Source organism: Lolium perenne, chromosome 2 (genome assembly GCF_019359855.2).
Source record: "Lolium perenne isolate Kyuss_39 chromosome 2, Kyuss_2.0, whole genome shotgun sequence".
Lineage (NCBI taxonomy): Eukaryota > Viridiplantae > Streptophyta > Magnoliopsida > Poales > Poaceae > Lolium > Lolium perenne.
In genome coordinates, this window is record NC_067245.2 from 124,876,084 (window position 1) to 124,902,326 (window position 26,243).

Genomic DNA, 26,243 nt, shown 5'->3' on the forward strand with positions numbered 1-26,243 from the left:
ACAACAACCCGTGACATACAGGCTGTGATCCGCTGGATCGATCTGGCTGCTCTACTACAAGCAAAAGCCTACCCAACACCCTAAAAAATGTAGGTCTCTGTAACCACAGCAGACTACACAACTGCAGAGACAACCTGCAATAATTTTGCCTCTCATGCATTCACAAATCCAAAACCCCGTTAAAAATCCTTTAGAACACCTCAACAGACGGATAGATAGATGCAGAAAATCAATTCCCAGAGAAACTACGAACGGAACCTTGCAAACTACGGCTCAAGAGAAAAATATTTCGTATGTGGGATCGGCAATCGCCACACACGCATCCTCATGGAACCCTACTTTCCAAGCGAAATTTCATAAACAAGCTTCAACTACAAGAACGCCAAAGCTATGAGGGCAGCTATAATGCTTCAGGCACCAACTCCTGCGACAAACGGCATCGCGTAGAGAGCACAGACCCTGCGGGGCGGTGTGTTCATGCTCTTCTCAATCTGGAGACGCCCGGAAAACGATGACGAGCTCTCTCCATGTCCGATTGGGTCATGGACCTCGGTGACGGATTGCATGATGCACAGCCGCTCGACCTCGCGAGCATATCGGATGAGCGATTCCTCGAACATCCATGTGTTGCAGTTGAGAACCTGGAAAGGAAGAAGGATGAACTTGGACGTGGTTTTGCGAGAAAAAATCATGCGGATCGAGAAGAGATGAACTAACACTCTCCGCCATGGGATCCTCGTCCACCAGATCTTCCTCGTTCCCTCTCACGTACCCCACTGGACAGCGAAGGAAAGGGCGCCCATGATCTCTTGGATCGGTAGAAAATCTCCTAACTACCGGTTCCCCACAATCAGAATGCAAAACGGGGGAAGCAGGGAACATTGAGAACTCTCTAACTATGGAATGGGATTTTGAAGAAGAGTGCAGCACCTTATGTAACAATAGCACTTGATTGGGTCGAAAATCGAGGCTGCATGACATTTTTACTCGGGTAGAGAGCTACTAGGGGGGCAGGCCTATGTCTAAAAAGTTGTCATGGTGTGGACCTAACCCAACCCAAAGAGGAAATACCCAATGCCACAACTAAACACAAGAAACATATGTTGGAGGAAGTGGCACATGGCACCAAAACGAATCTCAAAGCAACCTCAAGAGTGATGATTGCCACCTCCATGGAGACACAAAATAGAAAAGCTTTTCTCTCTCTCTCTCTCTCTCTCTATATATATATATATATATATATATATATATATATATATATATATATATATATAGGGTTGCACTATTCCGCATCGTTGCTCAAAATATTATTGTGAGCACCACGGCCGTCTATAAGGACGCGAACGCAATACGCGCTGGAAAAGCCCATGGTTCGATTAGAAGAAAAGTCAACCGCCCCCAGTTCCCCTACCTTTCCCATCCCTACCGACTTCTCTCCTCAATGGACTCCGGCCAACCACACCTTCGCGCTACCGGCCAGGCCCGCCGCCGGCCAGGCTACCTCTCCAGCCCCGCCGCCTTACCCTGCCGCCGGGATCCATCCCCGCCGCCTTCCGCTGCCGCTGTCCGGTGCCCCTGCTTCTCCGGGCTCCGGTCGCGCCGCTAGCCGCCGCCCCCAACCTCTCCTCCCGCCGCCCCTGCAAGCCCACGAGGTGCACCTCCCGCCGGGTAACCTCCCCCGCTGCGTGCGCCTGTCATCCCTGCCTCCCCCGCCGGACCCACACGCCACTGTCGCCCCAGCGCTCACACGCCGCCACCGTCCAGAGCTCTTCCCGCCGTGGCTGCCCCTGATTCCACCAACAGCCGCCGCCCCAGGGTCAGCCCCCTCGATCTCCGCCGCCGACGCCATGGGTTTGACCACCGCCGCCATTGGAGCTCCCGCGCCCCAACACTCTCCGGCGAGAGCGGCGCCTCCCGCCCACACAGACCACCTGGAGGTCCACGCGCCGACGACTGGAGTTCCTCGCGCCCCCGCAGCTTGGTATGTGTGCCGCCCCTGCATCCGTTGCAGGCCCCTGCGCCCCCGCCATCGATCTCCAGACCATGGGACCTCACTTGCAGGGAAGTACAATTGGTGCAAATATTATTATCTTGTTTTTTCTTAGACCTGAACTTTGGGCTGGTAGGCTGGTGCCAATGCACCACCCCACTCTCACCCGCCACGTCAGCTTTTTCCCTCACTCTCACCCCACGGTGCCAGTGCACGGGTTATAGTGCCAGCTCTCACTTCTCTCCTCCACATCAGCTTTTCTCTCTCCTCGACATCAGCATTTCTTTTTCAGATTACAACATTCAAAGTAATGCAAGGAAATTATTTTATTGAACTAAAATTGTTACCGATTACATCATAAAAAAATTACATAAAAATTTGAAAAAATTACATAAAAATTTGAAAAAATTACATATTAGGCATTATCCCACACATGCTCAATCAAATCACGCTGGAGCTGTGTATACATCGGTGAGTCCCTCATTTCGTTGTCCATCTGAATCCTGGCAACTAGGCTTGGTGGTGCATGGTTGTGTATTGCAGGGCCGATATTGGAATCAACTGACTCATAGGTGTGCTCCAAATTTGTACCACGCTCATCGTCAATGATCATGTTGTGCAGAATGACACATGCACGCATGATCAACCCAAGAGTACGCCTCGAGTAGGAGCGTCCCGGAACTGCTAGAATGTTGAACCTAGCCTTCAGCACTCCAAAGGCACACTCGACATCTTTGCGGCAAGCTGATTGAGCAGCAGTGAACACTCGCTGCTTTTCACTTTGTGGAAGAGTAACACCTTTCATGAACACCGGCCAGGAGGGGTAGATGCCGTCGGCAAGGTAGTAACCATAGTTGTACTCGTGTCCATTCACCGTGAAGTTCACTACGGGTGCTTCTCCCCTAAGCACATCAGTGAACAACAGCGACTGGTTGAGTACATTGAGGTCGTTGTTGGACCCGGCCACTCCAAAAAGGCATGCCAGATCCAACGATCATACGACGCAACGGCTTCTAAGATTATGGTAGGGTGTTTGATGTCTCCCCTTGTGAATTGACCGGCATAAGCCACTGGGCAGTTCCTCCACTGCCAATGCATGCAATCGATGCTCCCTAACATGCCCGGAAAGCCACACTCCTCGGCTTTCGCTAACAGACGCTGGGTATCCTCGACAGTTGGTCGACGGCAAAACGTCTCCCCGTAACAGGCAATGATGCCTTCACAGAATCTATCTAGACAATCTGATGTAGTTTATCTAGCTAACTTAAGCCACTCATCTATCGTATCTGCAGAGGCTCCATAAGCTAACAGACGCAAAGCCGCAGTACACTTTTGTAGGGGAGAATGACCAGGACGGTTGAGAGCATCATTTCTTTGGGTGAAATACGGAGAGTATTCACCCAATCTATTCACAATGTGCAGAAAAAGGGATCGCCTCATCCGATACCTTCGCCGAAAGAAGCTCGGAGGATAATTGCAGTCGTCGACGAAGTAGTCCTCGAAGAGCCGATCGTGGGCACCAAGACGATCACACCTGATGAACTCTCGGCGGCGTTGCCGCCGTCTTGGCTCCGCCTCCTCGTTCAGCATCTCCTCCTCATACTCCGCCTGGAATGCATCGATCAGCTCACCCTCCATTCCGTCGCTCGAACTACTGCTAGACGAAGACATGGCGTTGAGAGGAGCTGAAATGGAGAGTGGAGGAGATGAATTTTTCTGTGGAATGAGTGAAACCATATGGGGGTATTTATAGGGGGTGGGGATGGATTTTTTGAACCAGCAACGGCTACCCCAATGACCAATCAGAACGCGCCACCTCAGCCCTTCCCTCTCGCCCCGCCTCTCGCCCCCCTCTGCCAGCGCACCGCTGAAAGTGCATGGAGCCCCCATGTGTGGTTTTGGTAATTAATGACAATCCCTATGGACTAATGTTTGCATTGAGTTATATTTGTAGGAGTTGTCCATAGGCAATTCTTGAACCATATGTTGGCTTCAAGGTTGCAATAAGAAGAATTTGATGAAGGATATCAAGTGTCAAGTATGTCTTGAAGATGAAGATGAAGTGAGCCCTCAAGTTATCTCAAGACATCAACATGATGAAGAATGAAGAAATGATGTGCAAGTTCAAGATGAGCCAACTCGAAGAGATCATATGCTTGAAGCTTGCCATCCATATGGTGTTCATGGATTTGAGAAGATGCGCCGAAGAAGAAGCTCTCCCATGGTGGATTATGGGGGAGCAATCTACAAGACTTCGTCTAGCAAGCACAAGCAAGAAAGGTGTTCCATCTTGTTGCGGTCAAGATCGTCATCATCGAGCTCAAGTGGAATACGCAAGTTTAAGGTTTGCTCTTGATAGGGTTTCTTTCTCATCGGTCTCATAGTGTAGTTGGAGACCGGTTTATAGTTTAGTTGCCGTTCTATCAAGAGGGCTCTCGAGTGAGTAACTCGATCATATCGTTCGGAGAGAGCTCAAACCTTTGCATCCTTGCATCATCTTTCTTGGTTGTTATTTGGATCTTATCCATGTGATGTTTTAGAGCTTGTGCGTATTCTCATGACAAGCTCTAGTTCATCAAGAATGGTTTTTGCTTGGGCAACTTGTTGCATTTTCGAGGTTGGAGGTTTTACCGGTATGTCTTTCTTAGATAGGTCAAACCTTTCATCATTTGTTTCTATACTCCTTTGCTGGACTATGATGGTTCCCTGCATGATCTTGTAGAGCTTGTTACTAGCTTCGAAACGAGTCCAAGATCATCAAAATCGGAGTCCGGATACTCAAGTTATGCTTTTTCTAAGTTTGCCAAAAAGGAGGAGTTTGGGCTGAGCGGTAGTACCGCCCGAGCACGAGCGGTAGTACCGCCCGTGCACGAGCGGTAGTACCGCCCGAGGTACCGCCCGAGGTACCGGAAAATGGCCATATGCCACAGTTTTGTTCCAGGGCGTTGGGGAGGTTCGGCCGGTACCTTGGCCGGAGGCTCCGGCCTCCCCCCTCCCGGCCCGCTGCTGCCTGGCCGACTTGGCCTCGTGGCGGCCTCCCCCTGGCCCGCCCTGGCCATGCTCCTGGCCCGCCCTGGCCACATGGCCTGCCCCGGTTTGCCCGCGCCTTCGTCAGCGGCCGGTACTACCGCTCAGCCATCTCCCCAACGGGCAGATTTTTGGGGCCTCCTTTTTATGCCTCCTCCCTCTCTCACCTTGCTACTTCTTCTTCAACCTTTGACTCTCCACCATTGTTGCATCTTGAGAGCTCCTCCTCTCTCCAATCCCTCCATGATTCTTGCTCAAATTTGAGGAAAAGAGAGAGGTGGTCTAGATCTATATTTGCATCAATCAAATTCCCCTCTTTGTGAGGGAATCTCTAGATCTAGATCTTGGAGAGAAATTTTGTGTTCCTCTTCTTATATTGTTCTTCCTCTCTTATTCCCCCAATAGCTTTAGTAGCTTTGTTGGAATTTGAGAGTGGAGGATTTGGGCATCTTTGTGGTGTTCTTGCCATTGCATTTGGTGCATCGGTTTGAGTTCTCCACGGTGATTCGTGGAGGTGAAAGCAAGGAAGTTGTTTCTCTTGGGTTCTTGGAACCCTAGACGGATTCTAGACCTTTGTGGTGATTTGTTGGGAGCCTCCAATTAAGTTGTGGATGTGTGCCCCAATCTTTGTGTAAGGCCCGGTTTCCGCCTCGAAGGAAATCCCTTAGTGGAACCGTGACCTAGGCCTTTGTGGCGAGGGTCACCGGAGATTTAGGTGAGGCGCCTTCGTGGCGTTCGGTGTGTGGTGTGGGTACCGCATCTTGGGGTGAGGCCTTTGTGGCGTTGGTGTGCATCGAGCAACCACACCTCAAGGTGAGCCTCTTGTGGCGTTCGGGAGCACTAAGCAACCGCACCTCTCCACCGGAGATTAGCACTCGCAAGAGTGTGAACTCCGGGATAAATCATCGTCTCCCGCGTGCCTCGGTTATCTCTATACCCGAGCTCTTTACTTATGCACTTTACCTTGTGATAGCCATCGTGCTTGAAGTTATATATATCTTGCTATCATACTTGCTTGTATTGCTTAGCATAAGTTGTTGGTGCACATAGGCGAACCATAGTATATAGGCTTTGGGCTTGACAAAGTAAACGCTAGTTTTATTCCGCATTTGTTAAGCCCATCTCGCAAAAGTTTTAAATCGCCTATTCACCCCCCCTCTAGGCGACATCCGTATCCTTTCAATTGGTATCAGAGCAAGGTCTCTCATTCTTAGGCTTCACCGCCTTGAGAGTAAAGATGTCGGCTAGAGAATTAGTGCACGATAACACTCTTATATTAGATGGCACAAATTATGATGTTTGGAAAATTTGCATGCTTAGTCATTTTCGGGACATTGACCCTCATATGGAGAAAATTGTAGATATAGGTTTTTCTCCTCCTATCGATTCACAAAATCTATCTTTAGAGGATGAGAAAAATTTATATCTCAATTCTCAAGCTTCTTATGTTCTTATGAATGCTTTGCGAGATGTAGGTCTTTTTCCATACTTGCCTTTTTGGAGCGCTCATGAGTTATGGACAAAAATTCAAGATAAATATGATGTGTCCAATATTATGAAGGATGATTGCATTGCTTCCACTTCCGGCCGTGATGAGTTCTCATCTTCATCCACTTCACCAAAGTGTGTCAAGACACAAGGTAATGATATGGTGAGTGGTGATGAAAATTGCAATGTTGATATTAAGCTTTCTATTGATGATTCTTCATCTCTATCTCATTGCAATGTTTCATCTACGGACTCAAACACATCTAGCACTAGAAATGATTTACATGCTTGTGTTGATAGTCCTTGCATATCATGTGTAAGTTGCTTGAATAAATCTAATGATGATATGCTTGCTTTGTCTTGTGGCCATGATAAAAATGCTTCTATTTCCTCTAGTTGTTGTGTGACTAACATTGTAGAGGAAACCAAAGATTCTATTGGTCAAGACAAGATCTTGAAAGGAGCCTCAAGTAACTCCTCATCTTTATCTCACGGTTCTCATATGTGCCTTATGGCCAAGGGTTCCACGGTATCTCCTACCATGGAACCTCATACTTCTCGTGGTGATAAGGATGAGGATGTTTATGAAGAAGAGGATTGGGTTGTCTCTCTACGCGATAAGGGTAAGAGTGTATTCAAGATTATTTGCAAAGATAAAATTGCTAGCACTCACTTCTTTGAAATCTTGACTACCGCTATTGAGAGCCAAAAACTTATTTGGATGCATGAGAACACCATTGATAAAAAGGGTGCTCTTGAACGAGAGTATGCCGATGATGTAGCATCATTAAAGAATGAACTTGAAGAAGAACAAACCATCAAGGAAGCTCTTGAGGAGACCTTTGCTCTAGAATTGTCTAGAGAAAAGGAAAACCATGATAGAGCTCTTGAGATGGCAAATGAACTAAAGCTAAAAAATGATAAGCTTGTGTTTGTTAATGCTAAACTCCTTGAGGATTTTGAGCAACTCAAAAAGGGCTCAAGGGTCATTGAGAGTGCGCTCACCAAACTCACCGAGTCACATGAGCAACTTAAAGCTTCTTATCTAAAAGTGCATGCCAACTTGCCTTCTCCTATTGCTATTGATAATGATGCTTGTGCTACTAACTCTACTTCTTGTGAAGCATCTACCTTGAAGGAGAATGTTGAGCTAAGGGCTCAACTTGATTTGCTAACTTGCAATTATGGGAAATTGGAAGAAAATCATGGAAAGCTTTCTAGCTCCCATGAGGATCTTCTAGCCTCTCATGATAGGCTAAAGTTAGCTCATGAGGCTATCATATCTAAGGCAACACCTTGTGAGCCTCATGTGGGTACTAGCACTACTACTCAAAATGTTATATTGCCATGTGCTAGTCCTAGTAATTCATCCACTCATAATATTGCTAAATCTTGTGATGAATTATCTTCATTGCCTTGTTGCTCTAACAATGAAGGTTCTACTTCCTCTAGTACTTGTGTTGTTACTAACCATGTAGAGGAAATCAAAGAGCTCAAGGCCCAAGTCTCTTCTTTGAAGAACGACTTGGTAAAGGGTCATGAAGGGAAATGCAAACTTGATAAGATGTTAAGTGTGCAACAATCCCCCAATGACAAGAGTGGACTTGGATTCAACTCCAACAACAAGATCAAGTCCAAGAACAACAAGATTAAGAAGGGCCAATTACAAGTCAAAGACCCGGCCAAGATTGTTTGCTTCAAGTGCAAAATTGAAGGGCACCATGTTAGATCTTGCCCTTTGAAGAAGAAGCAAAAAGGGAAGTGGCCTCAAGCTCAAACTCATATTCAACCTCAAGTTGAAGAAATTCCACTTCCCAAGAAGAATCAAGCCAATGCTCCCATTGTGGAGAAATCTAGTGAGAAGAAGGAGAAGAAAAGAACTTGCTACATATGCCGCGAGAAGGGCCACATCTCCTCCTTTTGCACTATTGGTACCTCATCCAACTCTATCACCGTTGATGATGTTTATTCTCTTCGTAAGGATGAGGATGGCAATGTGTTTGCTAAATTTGTTGGTGCTCAAAGTGGTGTCAAGAAAAGAACCATTTGGGTTGCCAAGCCTATTGTGACTAACCTCTTAGGACCCAACTTAGTTGGGGACCAACAATCCAAAACTTGATCAATAGGTGCTTGTTGGAGGGCATTGGAGACTTGGCTACATCATGAAGAATTAAGGGATCTTCATCATTTATATTATATCAAGCCAAGTCTTTTGATTATCTTGCTACTATCATATATCCAATGTTCCTCCTTGCGGTAACATGTTCTCAACTCATTTATATTGAAAGTTACTCGCCCCTTTGCATGTGTTAGTTTTGTTCCTAACATGTGTTTGTATATGTTGTGCTTCCTAATAGTTTTGCTTGAGAAATCAAGTCTATGCATGTTGGGTTGCACACCATGTATTTGTGTTTGTGATGGAGCCTCTTTGCATCTTGTTGTATCTTATATGGCTCTTATGAGCGATTAATGGACAATCCCATTTTGGGGGAGTGATATTCCTTTGGGAATTTCATGATCCTAAACAATGTGTGTACATGAGGAATATCGCTTAGAATTGATATTGCGAGATTATCTAGTCGCTATGTGGTATGTCATCTTCATGAGAAATTCAAATTCTAATGTCCATTAATATCTCTACTTGGATCTTATTTGCCTCTTGTGAAAATAAATTCCTTATCACATTATGGGGGAGTAATAAGCTTTGTGCATATTACAAGCCTAGAAAATGTGAACATTTGAGGTTGTGTCACATAGAATTGATACCGTAAATTATCTCTCTCCTATGTGCATGTTTGCTCAAACAAGCTCCAATTTGCTTAAATGGCTTCATTGCTAATATCTTTGTGGATCTTATTTGTGAAAGTTTTTCTTGGCATGGTTTTTCACAACGTGTCCCTCAATACATTTTTGGAAAACCATGTGCTTCAAGTCATACTATTAATTGCTTTGCATGTTGGTATGAATACTATTAATTGCTTTGCATGTTGGTATGAATACTATTAATTGCTTTGCATGTTGGTATGAATACTATTAATTGCCTTGCATGTTGGTATGACTAAATGAAGCTATCAAGAAACTATCTTTGCATGATGGTTAACTCTTATCTCTTACCATATGCTTTGTTCGTTGTAAATATGATCTTATGTATACTTACAAACTACCACCGGGAAATAATTCCTAATACCTCTTGTCCTAGGACAATTGGTAATCAATTATGAGGTAGATATTTATTGATCATATCTACATTGGCTCTTGCGTTTAAATTGTCTTATTTATTGCCATGAATGTGTTGTGCTTTGACTCCCATGTGTCTTCCTTGCATCTTATGGATCTAATTTGTCTATTAAAACTTTCTTAGCATTTTAGTAGATATAGGTAGCGTGATGATCCTAGTTTTGTGCATTTTGTATTCATATGCAAAATCCTAGATAATGCACTAATCTTGGGGGAGCTCTCCTATATTTGTTAGAATGCTTAACATCTCTTGATCTTTATCAAAAATTTGGTTTTGGGAAACATAAACTTTCTTTTTGGTACTTTGTGCCATCATAAAAAGTGTTGAGGGTTTGGTTTGTTTGTTGGAACCTTGCTCTCTTGGGAGTTGGTTATCTCATCCCTTTGTGTTTAGGTTTGATTAGCTTCTTATATTGAGATAATTCTTTGGAATCAATCTTGTGTTGATTTGATTCTTTGATATAACTTGGACAACCATTATCTCTTGATTTATTTGGTGTTTTGTCCAAATTGTATCTTCCTTTGGTTCTTGAAAATATTGTGCATGCATATTCAATATATGTATATCTTATGGCATGTGTTACTTCCTTTGAGCCAATATATAGGGTAAACTCCATCAAATCCTAATTTGGCTAAGATGTGCATGAAATTCATTTTCATATCTATATGCAAATAGAATTGTGGAGTTTGTCCTATATGTTGTAGTGTGTCTAACTACTTCGGACCCAATTAGTTTGGGGACCATTTTGTACTTACCTTTGTGTTAGGTACAATGGATATGCATTGAATGCTTGTCTCACTCTTGGAAAGAAGTGGTGACTCAATGGTAACGTGAGGCAAGCTAGGATGATCAACGAACACATATCTACTACATCCACACCAATGCTATCTTGGTAACAAGTATCTTCTCATGCATACTTTTCTTGTATCCAACCTTATGGTTGCATCTTGGCATGAATCTCTTGATTTGCAAATGTTGTGCTTCTTGCAAAAGTCTTAATGAAACCTCTTTATTGTGAATGTGAGTAATTTGAGATAAGTGCATTTGTTGGGAAGTATTTTAAATCATGCTCATGATTCATCCATCCCAACTATGCCTATCTAGCAATTTTGTTGCATATCAATTCCTCAAGGCTCTCACATGTGCAATATAGATGAAAGTGCAAATTTAGTTACTTCTTTTGGTATCCCCGTTTGTGATACTTGTTGCCTTTCTCAAATGCATCCCAACTATCTTCTATCCCTTGTTGATATTTGTGATGTATTTTAGTTGTTTGTGGTTGAAGTTCATGAATGTACAATAAGATAAAATTGAGCCTTTGGCCATGCTATTAAGAAAAAATTCTTATTGGTATATTGCATGACTTCGTCTTGGATATCATACTATTTTTCTTGCGTATCTATTTTATGTGTGCATGTTTCTTTGTGGATAAATATCTTTGTGATATTGCCCACTTAGAGAAACTTATACACATAAGAGATGATACATCTCCTTTTGATATCTTATTTATTGCGTGTTGATTGGTCATGCTAAGCAATATAATTCATTGAAGACTATGATGATGCTTTTTGCTCATCCTTGTAATAGTCTTATAATATGCTTTATCATGCCTTTCACATCTCCTCTTGGTTGAGCCTTTTTATTATGGTGCCTCTTACTTGTTGCTCAACTATTTATTTGTTGCAAGTGTTAAGCTTACTTTTCTATCTATGATCTATTGTAAATGTTTGTGTTTTAAATGATAATGAGGGAGTGAGGATTCCATGTTATGCATATTGTATTCAAATGCAACATTTTAATTTATGCATGTACCTTGGGGAGCTTCCTCATTTAATTTAGAGCACTATCTTTTGGTGATCATTAGAGTTTGATTCACTTGGTATACTTTGTTTTTGAATGATATTATGGGAGTGATGATTCCATGTTTGTGCACTTTATACTCCAATGCAAATTGTCTTGTTTTGTGCACAAACCTTGGGGAGCTTCCTCATATTATTTAGAGCAATCTTCTTGATCTTATCATAATATCTATCTTTCTTTTGGTATCTTCTTTGTGGTTCATTTGGTTGCTTGCTTCATTTGTTGAAGCTTCTTGACTTTTTTATCTTTTTGCAATCTTTGATCCTATCTATAGTGTGATTCCTTCCGAATATTCGTCATTGGATATGTGCTTTTGATTCCACTCAAATTATGAGAAATGCACACGCTATGGAGGAACTCTCACTATATTGGCCTTCTAAATTTTTCACCCATTTCGGCAATTGGTGCCAATGGGGGAGAAGTTTAGAGGGTTTAAGGGAATTTGGTTATGTCTTTGCTTTGTGCTTAAGCATGTGCCTTTATTGCATTGCATCTTGTTGCTTTGCATAGTTGAATATTTAGAGGAAACTCCACTAGGCTTTGAATGCCAATATATGCAATGAAAGTCAAGATCATTCACACATGCATATATTATGGGGGAGTTTGCTCTATATATTCAACTTGTTTGTTACTTAAATTCCATATATAAACCCTCTCAAAGAGATTGTCATCAATTACCAAAATGGGGGAGATTGAAAGTGCATGGAGCCCCCATGTGTGGTTTTGGTAATTAATGACAATCCCTATGGACTAATGTTTGCATTGAGTTATATTTGTAGGAGTTGTCCATAGGCAATTCTTGAACCATATGTTGGCTTCAAGGTTGCAATAAGAAGAATTTGATGAAGGATATCAAGTGTCAAGTATGTCTTGAAGATGAAGATGAAGTGAGCCCTCAAGTTATCTCAAGACATCAACATGATGAAGAATGAAGAAATGATGTGCAAGTTCAAGATGAGCCAACTCGAAGAGATCATATGCTTGAAGCTTGCCATCCATATGGTGTTCATGGATTTGAGAAGATGCGCCGAAGAAGAAGCTCTCCCATGGTGGATTATGGGGGAGCAATCTACAAGACTTCGTCTAGCAAGCACAAGCAAGAAAGGTGTTCCATCTTGTTGCGGTCAAGATCGTCATCATCGAGCTCAAGTGGAATACGCAAGTTTAAGGTTTGCTCTTGATAGGGTTTCTTTCTCATCGGTCTCATAGTGTAGTTGGAGACCGGTTTATAGTTTAGTTGCCGTTCTATCAAGAGGGCTCTCGAGTGAGTAACTCGATCATATCGTTCGGAGAGAGCTCAAACCTTTGCATCCTTGCATCATCTTTCTTGGTTGTTATTTGGATCTTATCCATGTGATGTTTTAGAGCTTGTGCGTATTCTCATGACAAGCTCTAGTTCATCAAGAATGGTTTTTGCTTGGGCAACTTGTTGCATTTTCGAGGTTGGAGGTTTTACCGGTATGTCTTTCTTAGATAGGTCAAACCTTTCATCATTTGTTTCTATACTCCTTTGCTGGACTATGATGGTTCCCTGCATGATCTTGTAGAGCTTGTTACTAGCTTCGAAACGAGTCCAAGATCATCAAAATCGGAGTCCGGATACTCAAGTTATGCTTTTTCTAAGTTTGCCAAAAAGGAGGAGTTTGGGCTGAGCGGTAGTACCGCCCGAGCACGAGCGGTAGTACCGCCCGTGCACGAGCGGTAGTACCGCCCGAGGTACCGCCCGAGGTACCGGAAAATGGCCATATGCCACAGTTTTGTTCCAGGGCGTTGGGGAGGTTCGGCCGGTACCTTGGCCGGAGGCTCCGGCCTTCCCCCTCCCGGCCCGCTGCTGCCTGGCCGACTTGGCCTCGTGGCGGCCTCCCCCTGGCCCGCCCTGGCCATGCTCCTGGCCCGCCCTGGCCACATGGCCTGCCCCGGTTTGCCCGCGCCTTCGTCAGCGGCCGGTACTACCGCTCAGCCATCTCCCCAACGGGCAGATTTTTGGGGCCTCCTTTTTATGCCTCCTCCCTCTCTCACCTTGCTACTTCTTCTTCAACCTTTGACTCTCCACCATTGTTGCATCTTGAGAGCTCCTCCTCTCTCCAATCCCTCCATGATTCTTGCTCAAATTTGAGGAAAAGAGAGAGGTGGTCTAGATCTATATTTGCACCAATCAAATTCCCCTCTTTGTGAGGGAATCTCTAGATCTAGATCTTGGAGAGAAATTTTGTGTTCCTCTTCTTATATTGTTCTTCCTCTCTTATTCCCCCAATAGCTTTAGTAGCTTTGTTGGAATTTGAGAGTGGAGGATTTGGGCATCTTTGTGGTGTTCTTGCCATTGCATTTGGTGCATCGGTTTGAGTTCTCCACGGTGATTCGTGGAGGTGAAAGCAAGGAAGTTGTTTCTCTTGGGTTCTTGGAACCCTAGACGGATTCTAGACCTTTGTGGTGATTTGTTGGGAGCCTCCAATTAAGTTGTGGATGTGTGCCCCAATCTTTGTGTAAGGCCCGGTTTCCGCCTCGAAGGAAATCCCTTAGTGGAACCGTGACCTAGGCCTTTGTGGCGAGGGTCACCGGAGATTTAGGTGAGGCGCCTTCGTGGCGTTCGGTGTGTGGTGTGGGTACCGCATCTTGGGGTGAGGCCTTTGTGGCGTTGGTGTGCATCGAGCAACCACACCTCAAGGTGAGCCTCTTGTGGCGTTCGGGAGCACTAAGCAACCGCACCTCTCCACCGGAGATTAGCACTCGCAAGAGTGTGAACTCCGGGATAAATCATCGTCTCCCGCGTGCCTCGGTTATCTCTATACCCGAGCTCTTTACTTATGCACTTTACCTTGTGATAGCCATCGTGCTTGAAGTTATATATATCTTGCTATCATACTTGCTTGTATTGCTTAGCATAAGTTGTTGGTGCACATAGGCGAACCATAGTATATAGGCTTTGGGCTTGACAAAGTAAACGCTAGTTTTATTCCGCATTTGTTAAGCCCATCTCGCAAAAGTTTTAAATCGCCTATTCACCCCCCCTCTAGGCGACATCCGTATCCTTTTAATTGGTATCAGAGCAAGGTCTCTCATTCTTAGGCTTCACCGCCTTGAGAGTAAAGATGTCGGCTAGAGAATTAGTGCACGATAACACTCTTATATTAGATGGCACAAATTATGATGTTTGGAAAATTTGCATGCTTAGTCATTTTCGGGACATTGACCCTCATATGGAGAAAATTGTAGATATAGGTTTTTCTCCTCCTATCGATTCACAAAATCTATCTTTAGAGGATGAGAAAAATTTATATCTCAATTCTCAAGCTTCTTATGTTCTTATGAATGCTTTGCGAGATGTAGGTCTTTTTCCATACTTGCCTTTTTGGAGCGCTCATGAGTTATGGACAAAAATTCAAGATAAATATGATGTGTCCAATATTATGAAGGATGATTGCATTGCTTCCACTTCCGGCCGTGATGAGTTCTCATCTTCATCCACTTCACCAAAGTGTGTCAAGACACAAGGTAATGATATGGTGAGTGGTGATGAAAATTGCAATGTTGATATTAAGCTTTCTATTGATGATTCTTCATCTCTATCTCATTGCAATGTTTCATCTACGGACTCAAACACATCTAGCACTAGAAATGATTTACATGCTTGTGTTGATAGTCCTTGCATATCATGTAATTGACTTGTACTTCTGGTACGAACCACTCTATTCCTCCCTTGTGATGAACACACCTTACCTCTGCTTCTTGGTGACAGTCACCGTCAGTTGTAGTTTTTTTCCTGCTTGTATTACAGTGCTGCAGAAAATGTCCTAATCTTGCTGGAAGTTCAGTCCCAATGAAACCTAGGAAGTTTACAAGTGAGGTCAGTGGTTATAATCGCAAAGAAGCACCAAGAATAAAAGGAGCCCTGCATAACAAGTGCACTTTTACTTATGTTTGAGAACCAACACGAAGTGCAATTTTTCTGTTCTTTGAGTGTGATCCTGGTGCTTACATGTGATGGTCTAGTATTAACAATATTTATGTAAGACAAAGATATCCCCGTCAGTGCAATTTTCATTCGCTCGTTTTTTACATAGTTCAGCTGGGGCGATTTGGGCAGTGCAACTATTGTACTTAGGGCATCTCCAGCGGCGCGGAGCGACCGTTTGCGTCCGCTATGACCATAAATGCGTCTGGCACCCTCTCCAGCGGCACGACGCAAAGTGACCGGGCTGTCCGCGGAGACGCAAACCTGGCCCAAATATGCGCCAGGTTTGCGTCTCGGCGGACGCTGCGCGGACGCGCAAAGTGTCCGCTCCGGTCTTCACCGGGCCCGCCTGGCAGCGAGCCTGCATCGAGGGCATCGCTTCGGCGGCCATCGCTTCCGCGTCTGCGCCGCAGCCTTCGCCATGAATGCCGCGGCTGCCTGTTCTGCGCGTGCACTGGCGGGCGGCGGCTGGGCTTCTGCGGCGCCTTCAATGGCATCGTATCCCGCGCGCGGCCGCCCTTAAAAGTCCACCGGCCGCGTTGCTCTTTCGCCCACAGCTCCACACGCACCACAACCGCCGCTCCGCCATGGGGAAGAAGAAGAACGACTTCGAGGCCTCCGGCAGCGGCAGCAAGAAGGTGTCGCTCCCCATGACGGTGGGGAGGCTCATGCACGGCAGATGGGTGCCGTGCGACGCCTGGTCCGGCGTGCAGCTGCCTGGCGGCTGGCGGCTCAGCTGCCGCCGGGTGCCCATCCCTCCCAGTACCTGCGCGCGAGCCTGATCGGACCGCGGAGATCCGGCGCAGGAGGCGATATCTGCCGGCGGACCTCCGCGCCGATCCGGCGTACGCCATCGACTCCGAGCAATAGCGTACGTACCTGTCCACGGAGACGGACAGTAGACGCAGGGCTGGCTTCATGGGCGACAGGGATTATCCCTTCGGCCCTGCATCGCCGGCTCGTTGTCAGCAGGCACCGGCTCGTCGTCAGCAGGCGCCGACGCGTCGTCAACAGACGCAGCACAACGACCGCGAGGACGACGACGACGACGACGATGAAGCCTACGCCGCGTACGACGACGACGACGACTACATCGAGGCGCTCGCGTACCATAGCGAGGAGGTGAAGGACGACAGCGACGACTACGTCGCTCTCGTCTTCCACGAATGGCAGCAGGCCATGGCGGAGGGCCGGAACTTCGAGTTCCCCGACAACATGACGGACGACGAGATGGCGAAGCTCAGCGTCCTCGTCTCCGAATACGACGCGCCTGTGCAGCCGCCGCTGCCCCGCTACGCCACCGCTGTCATGCCGCCGGGCCTGTCGGCGGATGAAGCCCTCCGACAGGCGCTCCTGGACTCGGCGCCTCCTCCACCGCCGCCACAGCCATTTCCCTGGGCGCCTCCTCCACCGCCGCCACAGCCTTATGGCTGGGCGCCTCATCCGCCGCCACAGCCGCAGCCTTGGGCGCCTCCACCGCCGCCACAGCCGCAGCCTCCTCAACCTCGAGCACCGCAAGCGCGCCCGGCGTACGCTCCCCCGGATGGCTACTGGCCGTGGGTCATACCGGAGCTCATCGTGCTCGACAGCGACGAGGAGCAGCACGGCCACGATGCGCAGCAGTAGTCGTTTAGGTTTTTTTTTATGTTTTAAGTATGTAAATTATGTTTCATGTTTAAAAAAAATGACTCCTCCTAAAAAATGCGTCGTGCCGCTGGAGCCACCCCCGATGCAAACGGACGCGCGGTCGATTTCGACCAAAAGGCCCGACGCAAACGGACGTGCGCGATCGCTGGAGATGCCCTTAGGCAGTACATTCAACAAAAGAGATTTGCACTTTCTTTTCCTTCAAACACGAGGAACTATCAATTGCTGCCCTCGTTTCACATATACGACGAGGCGATCCTCTGGAACATGGCAGGAGCGAAGATCCCCTTTCACCCGGGCTGAGTTTTTTTGCTCTTGTTTCTGTTTTGCACTTTCTTTTCGTTTTGCGTTGGCGACTAGGGTTCTTCACACCTTAGTTATTACTTTTTATGTAACACAACTTCTATCTAATCAATGCATTTAGCAGCTCTCCTGCTAACATTTAAAAAACAAGAGAGATTTAAAAAGGATTCTAGGAAGTAGACATACGCACTTTGTTGTTTGTTGTTTTCTCCCGACAGTACATATAAAACTGTCGCTATTTTGTAACTGCCGGCTCGCTTTTTTCTGTGGACAGTAGCCAGCTGCGTTTAGAGCGATAGCAGGAATCTGATGCGGAGAATTTGCACACGACCACGTGTTTCTCTGTATGTGATTTCTCTCTGAAAGCAGGCAGTACATTTATTGTGTTAGGGCCCGTTCGATCCACAGGAATTCTGAAGGAATTTCACGGACGTAGTTTCCTTTAGAAAATTTTCCTATAGGACTGTTCGCTTCGAGGGAATGCGGTCGAGCTATTCCATAGGAAAGTTTTCCTCTCCCGTACTTTTCAGAGGAAAAGAAACATCCACTCAGACCAAAGGAAACAGCAGCAGCAAAGTTTCCCGTCGACCGCACGTCCCTTCTTTTTCATTCCTGCTGTTTTGATAACCCGCAGTTTCGCTTTGTACAGCTAACCCAATTCCTGTACAGGTTTGGGTTCCTTTGTTTTTCAAACCCGCAGACCGAACGAGGCCTTAGTCAGCAGTGCAGTATTTTAGCAGCAGGCAGTGCACGTCCTGGAGGAGTGCTGCTCCATCATACTGCCGCTCTCTGATTGACTAGATTTAAATGTGCGCCTTGGCGCACGATCCCGTGAAATTTGAACTGATCTACAGACTATAGATAAATGGGAATATAGATTTAGAAAACAAAGTTAATAAGATGAACACACGAAATCAGAACATAACAATAACTTTTATGCACAATCAGAAAAAAGCAAAATATAATACACCAAAAGGTAAGCTCGCTGCAGTTCGGTCTTTAGAGGCCACACCGCACATAAAAGCTAAACCTAATTCTAATTCAATGGTTATGTTATGTTGATTTTATTTTATTTGAAGTGATATGAGTAGATAATATTATAGGATATAAACGTGCAGTATTGCATGTACTTTTCATGTGGAGATTTGAACTGTTTTTACTCCTTGAGCCAATCCAAGTGGTCTTTTGTCTGATGATACGAATGGAGTGGAGAAGAAGGACCAACTTGTCATTGTGGGCTTGGAGAGTTAGAGAATAGAAATCCAGTTTAGCTGGCATGCGAGCGAGCATTTTCGGTGGAGATCGGGTACGGCCGCGCTGACAGTCGGCGGGTACACCGATGGTGGTGGCGGAGATGGAACACATGCGTGACGGCTGTCCGTCCGTTGGTGGTGGCGGAGATTGAGTGTTGTCACATCAGCGGTCCATCTAACGCTGCTGGTGGAGATATAGTAACGCCACCTTGGTGCACGATCCCGTGTAATCCTCACTGATTTACAGTTTGTGTAGCAACGATAAATTTCAGGTAGTTGACTGATATACATTGCTTAGGTTTCACAAAACTAAGTTAATAGGATGAAATTATGATAAAACACATGGAATCATAAAGGAAGCATCACATTCTTATAAACAATCATGGAAATAGAGAAATATATATTACAATAACCAACACTTCAGTTTTATCAGGAGCATTAGAAGTAAGGAAGGAGAAGCAAAAGCAACATATACATAAGCTTGTTGCATCATTCATGGTTTGAGGGTAACTTATTGCTTGCAAAAAATACCTCATTTTTCAATCTGATTAGTAAGCGTAAGCATAGGCCTCTTAATCTATACTATTATAAACATGTATTTCATATTTTCCTTCTTTTATCAACTTTTTTATTTGGAGCCACTTAGATAGGTTTCATGGCCCGACGATGAAATCGTGTGTGTTACACAAAGATCCACACACGTGTTCACTCAAAATTGGCGATGTACAAACATATATCATATTTAGTTTAATACTCCCCCGTTCCATAAAATATTTCGTAACTTTGTCTAATTTAAATGTATCTAGGTACTTAAATTTAGATAAATGTTTTTATGGGACGATGGAAGTATGTTTTTTTCTTCTATTTTTGCTTTCAAAGATGATTACGTTACCACTTTTGTATGCAAGTTTATTTTTTTCTTGAAAGGATCACGTTGTGTTCCATTACAACGACATGCTGAGTGTTGAGTAAGTCGCAATTAGAGCGTGTGTGTTGCATCGGTACTAACCAAGCAGTTTGCAAGCATGCTGAATCAAACATGAGCTTACAAAAGAAAAAGGACAAGCCACGCTCTGTAGCTCTCTCTCTCCAGTCTCCTCCCCACCGCTCCCTATTGAGTGGTCGGCAGCTCACTCCCCACCGCTGCTCTCTCCCAACCACGTGAGGCCGCCCTTTCCCTTCGTCCCCATCGTCGGCAGGAGACTCACACGCCCCTGCTCTTCTCCGCTCTCCATCCACGCCGCGCTGGCGCTGCTCGGCGCGGGAGCCAAGGGCGACACGCTCGACCAGATCGTCGCCTTCCTCGGCCCCGCTGGCGGCCACGCCCACGCGGCGCTCGCGTCGCACGTCGCGCTGCCCGTCCTCTCTGACAGCGCCGGCGACGACGGGAAGCCCACGGTGCGGTTCGCCAACGGCGTGTGGGTCGACGACGCGATGCGCCTCAAGGCCGGCTACGCCGCCGTCGTCTCCGAGCACTACCGCTCCCAGACGCGCCCGGCGTCCTTCAAAGCCATGGTGAGTCCCAGTCCGCCCCTGTCGATCGTTGCAGCTTTTTCCCAGGAATTCGCCCCAATGCTCGACTCCAATCTCTCACAATTAATCTGCTTCATGCCCGAGGAAGCGAGAGCCGAGATCAACCAGTGGTTCGAGAGCGTGACGGCAGGCCGGATCACGGAGCTCGTGCCCCAAGGCACCATCAACAGCTACATGGTGGCTGTCCTTGGGAATGCGATGTACTTCAAGGGCGCCTGGCGCAGCAAGTTCGACCTTCTACATGCACGCCTTCGGCCACCACGTCCGCGCGGCCTTCATGTCGAGCGGCGAGCGGCAGCCTGCCGTTCCGGCTACATGGTGCTCAGGCTCCCGCACGCGCTCGGTAGCCGCGGCGGCAAGAGCCGACGGTGATTCTCCTTGTACATCTACCTCCTGAACGAGTGCCATGGCCTGCAGGCCCTGCTGCAGATGCTAGGGTGCCGCCCGGAGCTGCTCGACGACTCCTCGAGCCTGATGACCCAGGTCCCCGTGGGCGCCTTCAAGGTGCCCGTGGTTCCCCTCGTTGAATCTGGTCGCTGAAGTGCCCATGTGGGCGCTCGAGCTCGGCATGCTCGCGGGTGGACGCGGAGGCCGGGGACTCATCTCCACCAGATCAGGATCCCACATCAGAGGGCTCCACAGAGTCGGCCTCCTCTTCCCGCGGGACACGCTGATAAATCGGAATAAGAGCCGAGGGACACCGGCGAGGACGCCCTGCTTGGCATATTGGTCGTGTCGCAGGCCTCCCGGGGTGAATCGCCGACGGCCTCCCCACCTTATTGGGTAACTGAATTAATCTTCTGCATGAGTCTTAGAACTGAAATCTGGTTTATATTCGTAGCCCCCAACTCGAACATCATACTGGTTCCTCGGTGAGTAATTTTCTGCTTTATCTTTTGCAGGTTCAGGAACATATTGGTCTTGTGATATTCCAAGTCTGTATTTTGGCATGTCTTCTTTGGTTTCACAAACTTGTATGATTCGCCTAAAATGGCATGAACGCATCATTCAAAATGGTAGTGATGAAATGCAGTGACAATTCAAACTTTCTCATAACGTTACTGGGTCTAATTCAGCAAATTAGAAACATGCATGTAATCATAGTATCTAAAAGGAAAACAAGTAGAAGCACCATGTAATACAAGATCTTCCTTGGATTATTTGTTTTATGTGTGATATATGTTCTTGATAAGAAACTCAGGCCCTGAGTTTTAGTGGTAGGTTGGGGCTGTGTCCTTGCATACCCTTTTTCCTACGCATATTTTACATTGGGGCTTATTTTTATGAAAAGCTTTCAAAATTTCAGATGAAGTTCTTTCTTCCTAAGAAAGCAAGGTGATTATGATACGCTTGATCGGAGTAAGGGTCAAATCAGAACAATGGAGCATGTAAATGGTGTGATGGCTAGCTGCCAGGCTTTGAAGTTTCTTGTATGCTACATGACATTTGTCAATTATTTAGAATAGAAGTATACATGATTTTAATCCTAAATCAGTGTACTTTCCTTGAAGGTGTCACACCGAATACATATGATGCTAAACTTACTGGGCCTTGGTTGCGGCAGTGAAGGTGTCACACTGAATACAAATGATGGCCAACCTGCTGGGTTTTGGCTGCAGCAGTGTGCAACAAAGGTATAACCAAAATCCTAAACCAGTGTACTTTCATTGAAGGTGTCACATTTCCATGGTCATGGGTTTCAAAAACATGTCAAACAGCAAGGCCTTATCAATACAATGTTTCAAAAACCATGTCAAATGAATAATTCAAATATTTGGAAGTATCATCAACAATCAATACATTTATTGATTTACATAAGAAGCAGAACTCGCAAATTATGCAGTTTGGCAAGAAGTCCCTCGCCAAAGAAATTTTGCACACATGAAAGTAAAAAAAATGCTAACAGAGGAATTGCATGGAGGAATAAATAGAGCTAGTTCAAATTTACAGTAAGAGTACAACAGTGAACACCGCAACCTTCATAGTCCAAAGCATGCGAACGACACAAGAGTAACACCGATGGCCATATCGTAATACAAAAACAAAATAATCCTACACATAATTGGATGAACTTAGTTTTTCTTGGGCTGCAGATCCAACAAACCTTTCTCTGACGGCTGCCTGATTCTGGGAACAATTATAATGAACTTAGTTCAAGCTAGTGCTGCGCGGGGTATACTCTATATACATGTACACAAAAACTGGTTTTCGCAAGGAAGAAGACGGGTCACCTCTTATCCGATGAAGACATGTCAGATGGTACCGGTGGTTACTTCACATCCTAGGCGAGGGATGGAATGGGCTAGCATGCGAGTTGAGTAAACCATGAAGAAAAAAAGCATATTGAGCACATATAACTATGAACAAACATGGATAATATGCAGGCAATTACCTGGCCAGACCGATCTTGAATAGTTTTGCCACATTTTGTGACTTGCAAAAGAACATACTGCTACTATTTTAGTAGGTCTTCCATCCAATATAGCAGGCAAGTAATAGATGCGGCAAAGGTTAAACTTCTCCGTATTGGCTACAATGGAATGTCAAACCAAATAAGTATATACATGCACTTATATATAAAATAACCAAAATATATTTGGGCTAAAAAACCCAGGTCAGTTAGAGAAGCCAAATAAAACACAACACAATGGCAAGAAAAGCATAGATTGCATATACTGACCTGAAATGAATAGCCACAACAACTGCATTTAAAGGTGCAAAAAATATTAGAAAGAACAATTGTTACTTGCTGAAAATATTAGAAATAATGTGTAATTTAGGAAGATGGAAATGATGCTGGATAAGCATTTGTAACATTTACTTGCTGAAAATATTAGAAGCTAAAAATAATTTGTATAGAGAGAAAAATATACAAGGCGAAGCAATGTATTGTTTTCATCAAAAGGGGAGTAAAAGTGATCTCAATGCATGAAATTGTAAAAGATCACCTCACTTATGTCATGTTTGCTAGTCTCTATTCTCCCAGATCTGGCCAATACATGCAATGAATTCTCAAGGATGAGAATTAAGTGAGATATCCTGGACCAATGAAGTTTGCATGTTGCTTCTCTTTTAATCTTCAGAGAAGTAGAACTTTTTATGTAAATTTTAAACTATATTAGAAAGTGGACGGTGAAAAGAGTGGAATGTCTAGTTTCATGAGCCGGCCCAGCGACGATAATGTGGGGTTCTCTTACATAATGGACTGAGCCACACTCGGCCCATACGGGTTTTATTTATCAACTATGGCTCGTTTTCTTTTATTTATTTATATTTTTATTATTAGTTCTTCCTGCCTAACCCATTTTCCTCATCACAAGCCTACACCGATAGAGAAAGAAGAGGCATATAATGAAGGTCATTGGATATTTGGTTCTTCGGATCCTTTCAATTAGACTGAAAGCCACGTTTGGAATCATCCATTTAAGTCAACAATGAGAGCCAACCTGCTGCTAAACGGTATGTTCCTCTTTCCTGAGTAAGAAAAATCATATTTTATTTACATGCACCAGCTGATTATATCAGTTAACCCAAAATTCTTATTTTTGAGTTCAAGAAAATAAATGTGATGTTTCCAATTTGATCGTGGATGTTTTTATCTTTGACACAGTTTTCTAATACCCATATCCTCCTATCTCCCTGTAGAATTTACCCTATCCGTATCAGCAAGAAATTTGAGCCAAAATACCCCCCACCCCCCTTCCAGCCTTGCTCTAGTATGGAATTTCTAAATATTTATATGAATCGTGGTATGGTGGTTTGACACGGGATTATCAGTTTCTGAATCCAAATTTACTTATGCATCAAAAACTTTGACATGTACAGTCTATAGCCTATGCAAACCTCTGTTCAATATTACCAACAGTTTTGGACGGAATAGTGGTATATCTGGAAACATCAGTAAATGCAAACTTGCGAGACGTCAATATCCAGGATACCAAACACAAAACATTAACAACTAAGAACAGAAGTTATGTATCCGCAGTGCTTGAAGAGCATCACAAAACAAGTTTTCTTCCCATGTAAGCAGCCACATATTATTATTGGTATGGTCTATATGGACCTACTATAGTATGCAGTAAAAGGTTTAATATCATTACAATAGTATCATGACGTGGATGCTCATGCCAGCATTGCAGGCTGGCAATGTGCCATAGACACAGCTAAAAAATATTTAATCGAAACGAGTGCAAGTAGTCATAAGAGATGCGTCAAACTTCCTACAATAATAGGGACAATTCTAACTCAAAACATTCAAACCTGAACCCCTGACTTGAAAGTTTTGCCAGCATGTACTGAGAATCCAAAACCACTGACACAGTCGCACACCTGTAAAAATTTCATCTCCAACACATTACCATCACCAGCACACATCAATAATTAGTTTTAATATTTCTGATGATTCTGACAAAACATACACAAATTCAGGTTTCACTGCTTTGCTCAGAAGTAAATATAAATATGGTGGAGCAGTACACCCTGATACACATTTACTCTAATAAATAAATAGAATACAGAGGCAAGAAGTGATTTCATTTTTATTCAAACAAAATGTCCAGTGATATCACCCAGAGTATCTAACAGGGCAACTATGAATTTCTAGGAAGCAATAGCTTCTTAAAACCAAAAGTTCTGTATGTCAACTGTGCAGTTAACAAATAAGAATTCAACAGTGGAAACTAACTTGATGCATTGAAATTTACTGGCTAGCAAGACAACTTTCAAGAAACTTGACAACTGAAGTGCCCTTTTAGAAGAGAAACCCAAAAACATGGTTCTTACCTATTCTCATCTTGCTTCCATGGTTGAAAGTTACTAAAATTACAACTGAAAACCTTGGAGAAGACACCTAGTTATAGCAGCACAATCATAAATAAGAAAACACGAAAAGGGTTACTTTACTGTCCATACCCAGAAGCAACAATACATGAAATCGATATGGTAGTTGGTAGATGAAGGAGATATCGACGATGTGGCAGACTGCCCTATAGCTTCAGCCTATCAATTGGAGAGCAATAGAGATGAAATTAAAATACCTACATCCAAGAAGAAGACATGAACAATACAATTATTTTGCTGAAGAGAAAACATCAGTCTCCAAGAGAAGTAAATCGTACTCTCATGAGCTTTTCTGTAAACCTAGCTGTATACTCTTAGTAAATATGTCTCTGCCTTGATCTCAGTTGTTTGAAACAAAAGGTGGAAGAGCTCCAATACATGATAAAATTATAAGAGCATATGGATAATTATGAGCTTAACCAAAGTACCAAACTGTTTGGATGCCTAAAGTTGCAAAATGAAGTACATACAAAATTCTACAAATATTATTTCAAGATCTGTCTCAAAGAATGCGCTAGTTGGGAAGGGAAATGCTATGAATCACATAGAACTTTTCTTCCAAGCAGGAGACAAAGGATAGAGACAAAATTTAATCATCCGTATAATAGAGGAAAGCAGCAACACCAAGTTAGATCCTACATAGGAAGCGCAACTCACCTATGTATGCAGGAGGGCGGCAAGGTTCAATTATAGTGGCACCGGCCATATGATGTTGCCACTGGCTTGGGACACCTGCATCGCATAACCATACACAGCTGTTTGAAAAACAATATGTACAAACTGAAAACTTATGTAAAGTTCCATTACAATTGTTTGGTAAAACAAATTAAAGGTTTTGAATCCACTGTGTTCACAAATAAACGTGGAAATGGTAAGTGAATTAAAGCTGCGACACTCTGAAACACGCTTTCAGTTCATTCATTTCAGTGAAATTACCATTGGTAGTCTACCAATTGATAACTGGAACTGAAGAACAAGGCAGTAGGTCAATAAAGTGCAACCTATGATTCATAGGATCGTTCTTACCTGCCTAAGCACCATGTAAAAACACGACAAATCCTAGTTGAGAGGTGTTGTTAAATCTATTTCCTAGGAATTAGCAAAATAGAGGCA

The 26,243-nt window shown here is 44.5% G+C and overlaps 2 protein-coding genes across 2 annotated transcripts; one reads left to right on the forward strand and one right to left on the reverse strand.

Moving 5' to 3' along the window:
- Positions 1–2,405: 2,405 nt before the first annotated feature.
- LOC127328788 (uncharacterized) lies at positions 2,406–3,628 on the reverse strand. Its single transcript, XM_051355361.1, has 2 exons — positions 3,438–3,628; positions 2,406–2,892 (listed from the first exon to the last, which is right to left on the reverse strand). Exons 1-2 carry the CDS (start codon positions 3,626–3,628, stop codon positions 2,406–2,408), a joined length of 678 nt encoding a protein of 225 aa, XP_051211321.1.
- Positions 3,629–3,784: 156 nt separating this feature from the next.
- Positions 3,785–24,404, forward strand: LOC127328787 (serpin-Z1-like). Its single transcript, XM_071825458.1, has 5 exons — positions 3,785–3,863; positions 19,813–21,074; positions 21,598–21,679; positions 21,803–21,925; positions 23,612–24,404. The coding sequence occupies exons 1-2, from the start codon at positions 3,785–3,787 to the stop codon at positions 20,661–20,663; spliced, it is 930 nt and encodes a 309-aa protein (XP_071681559.1). The 3' UTR covers positions 20,664–21,074; positions 21,598–21,679; positions 21,803–21,925; positions 23,612–24,404.
- The last annotated feature ends 1,839 nt before the right edge of the window (positions 24,405–26,243 follow it).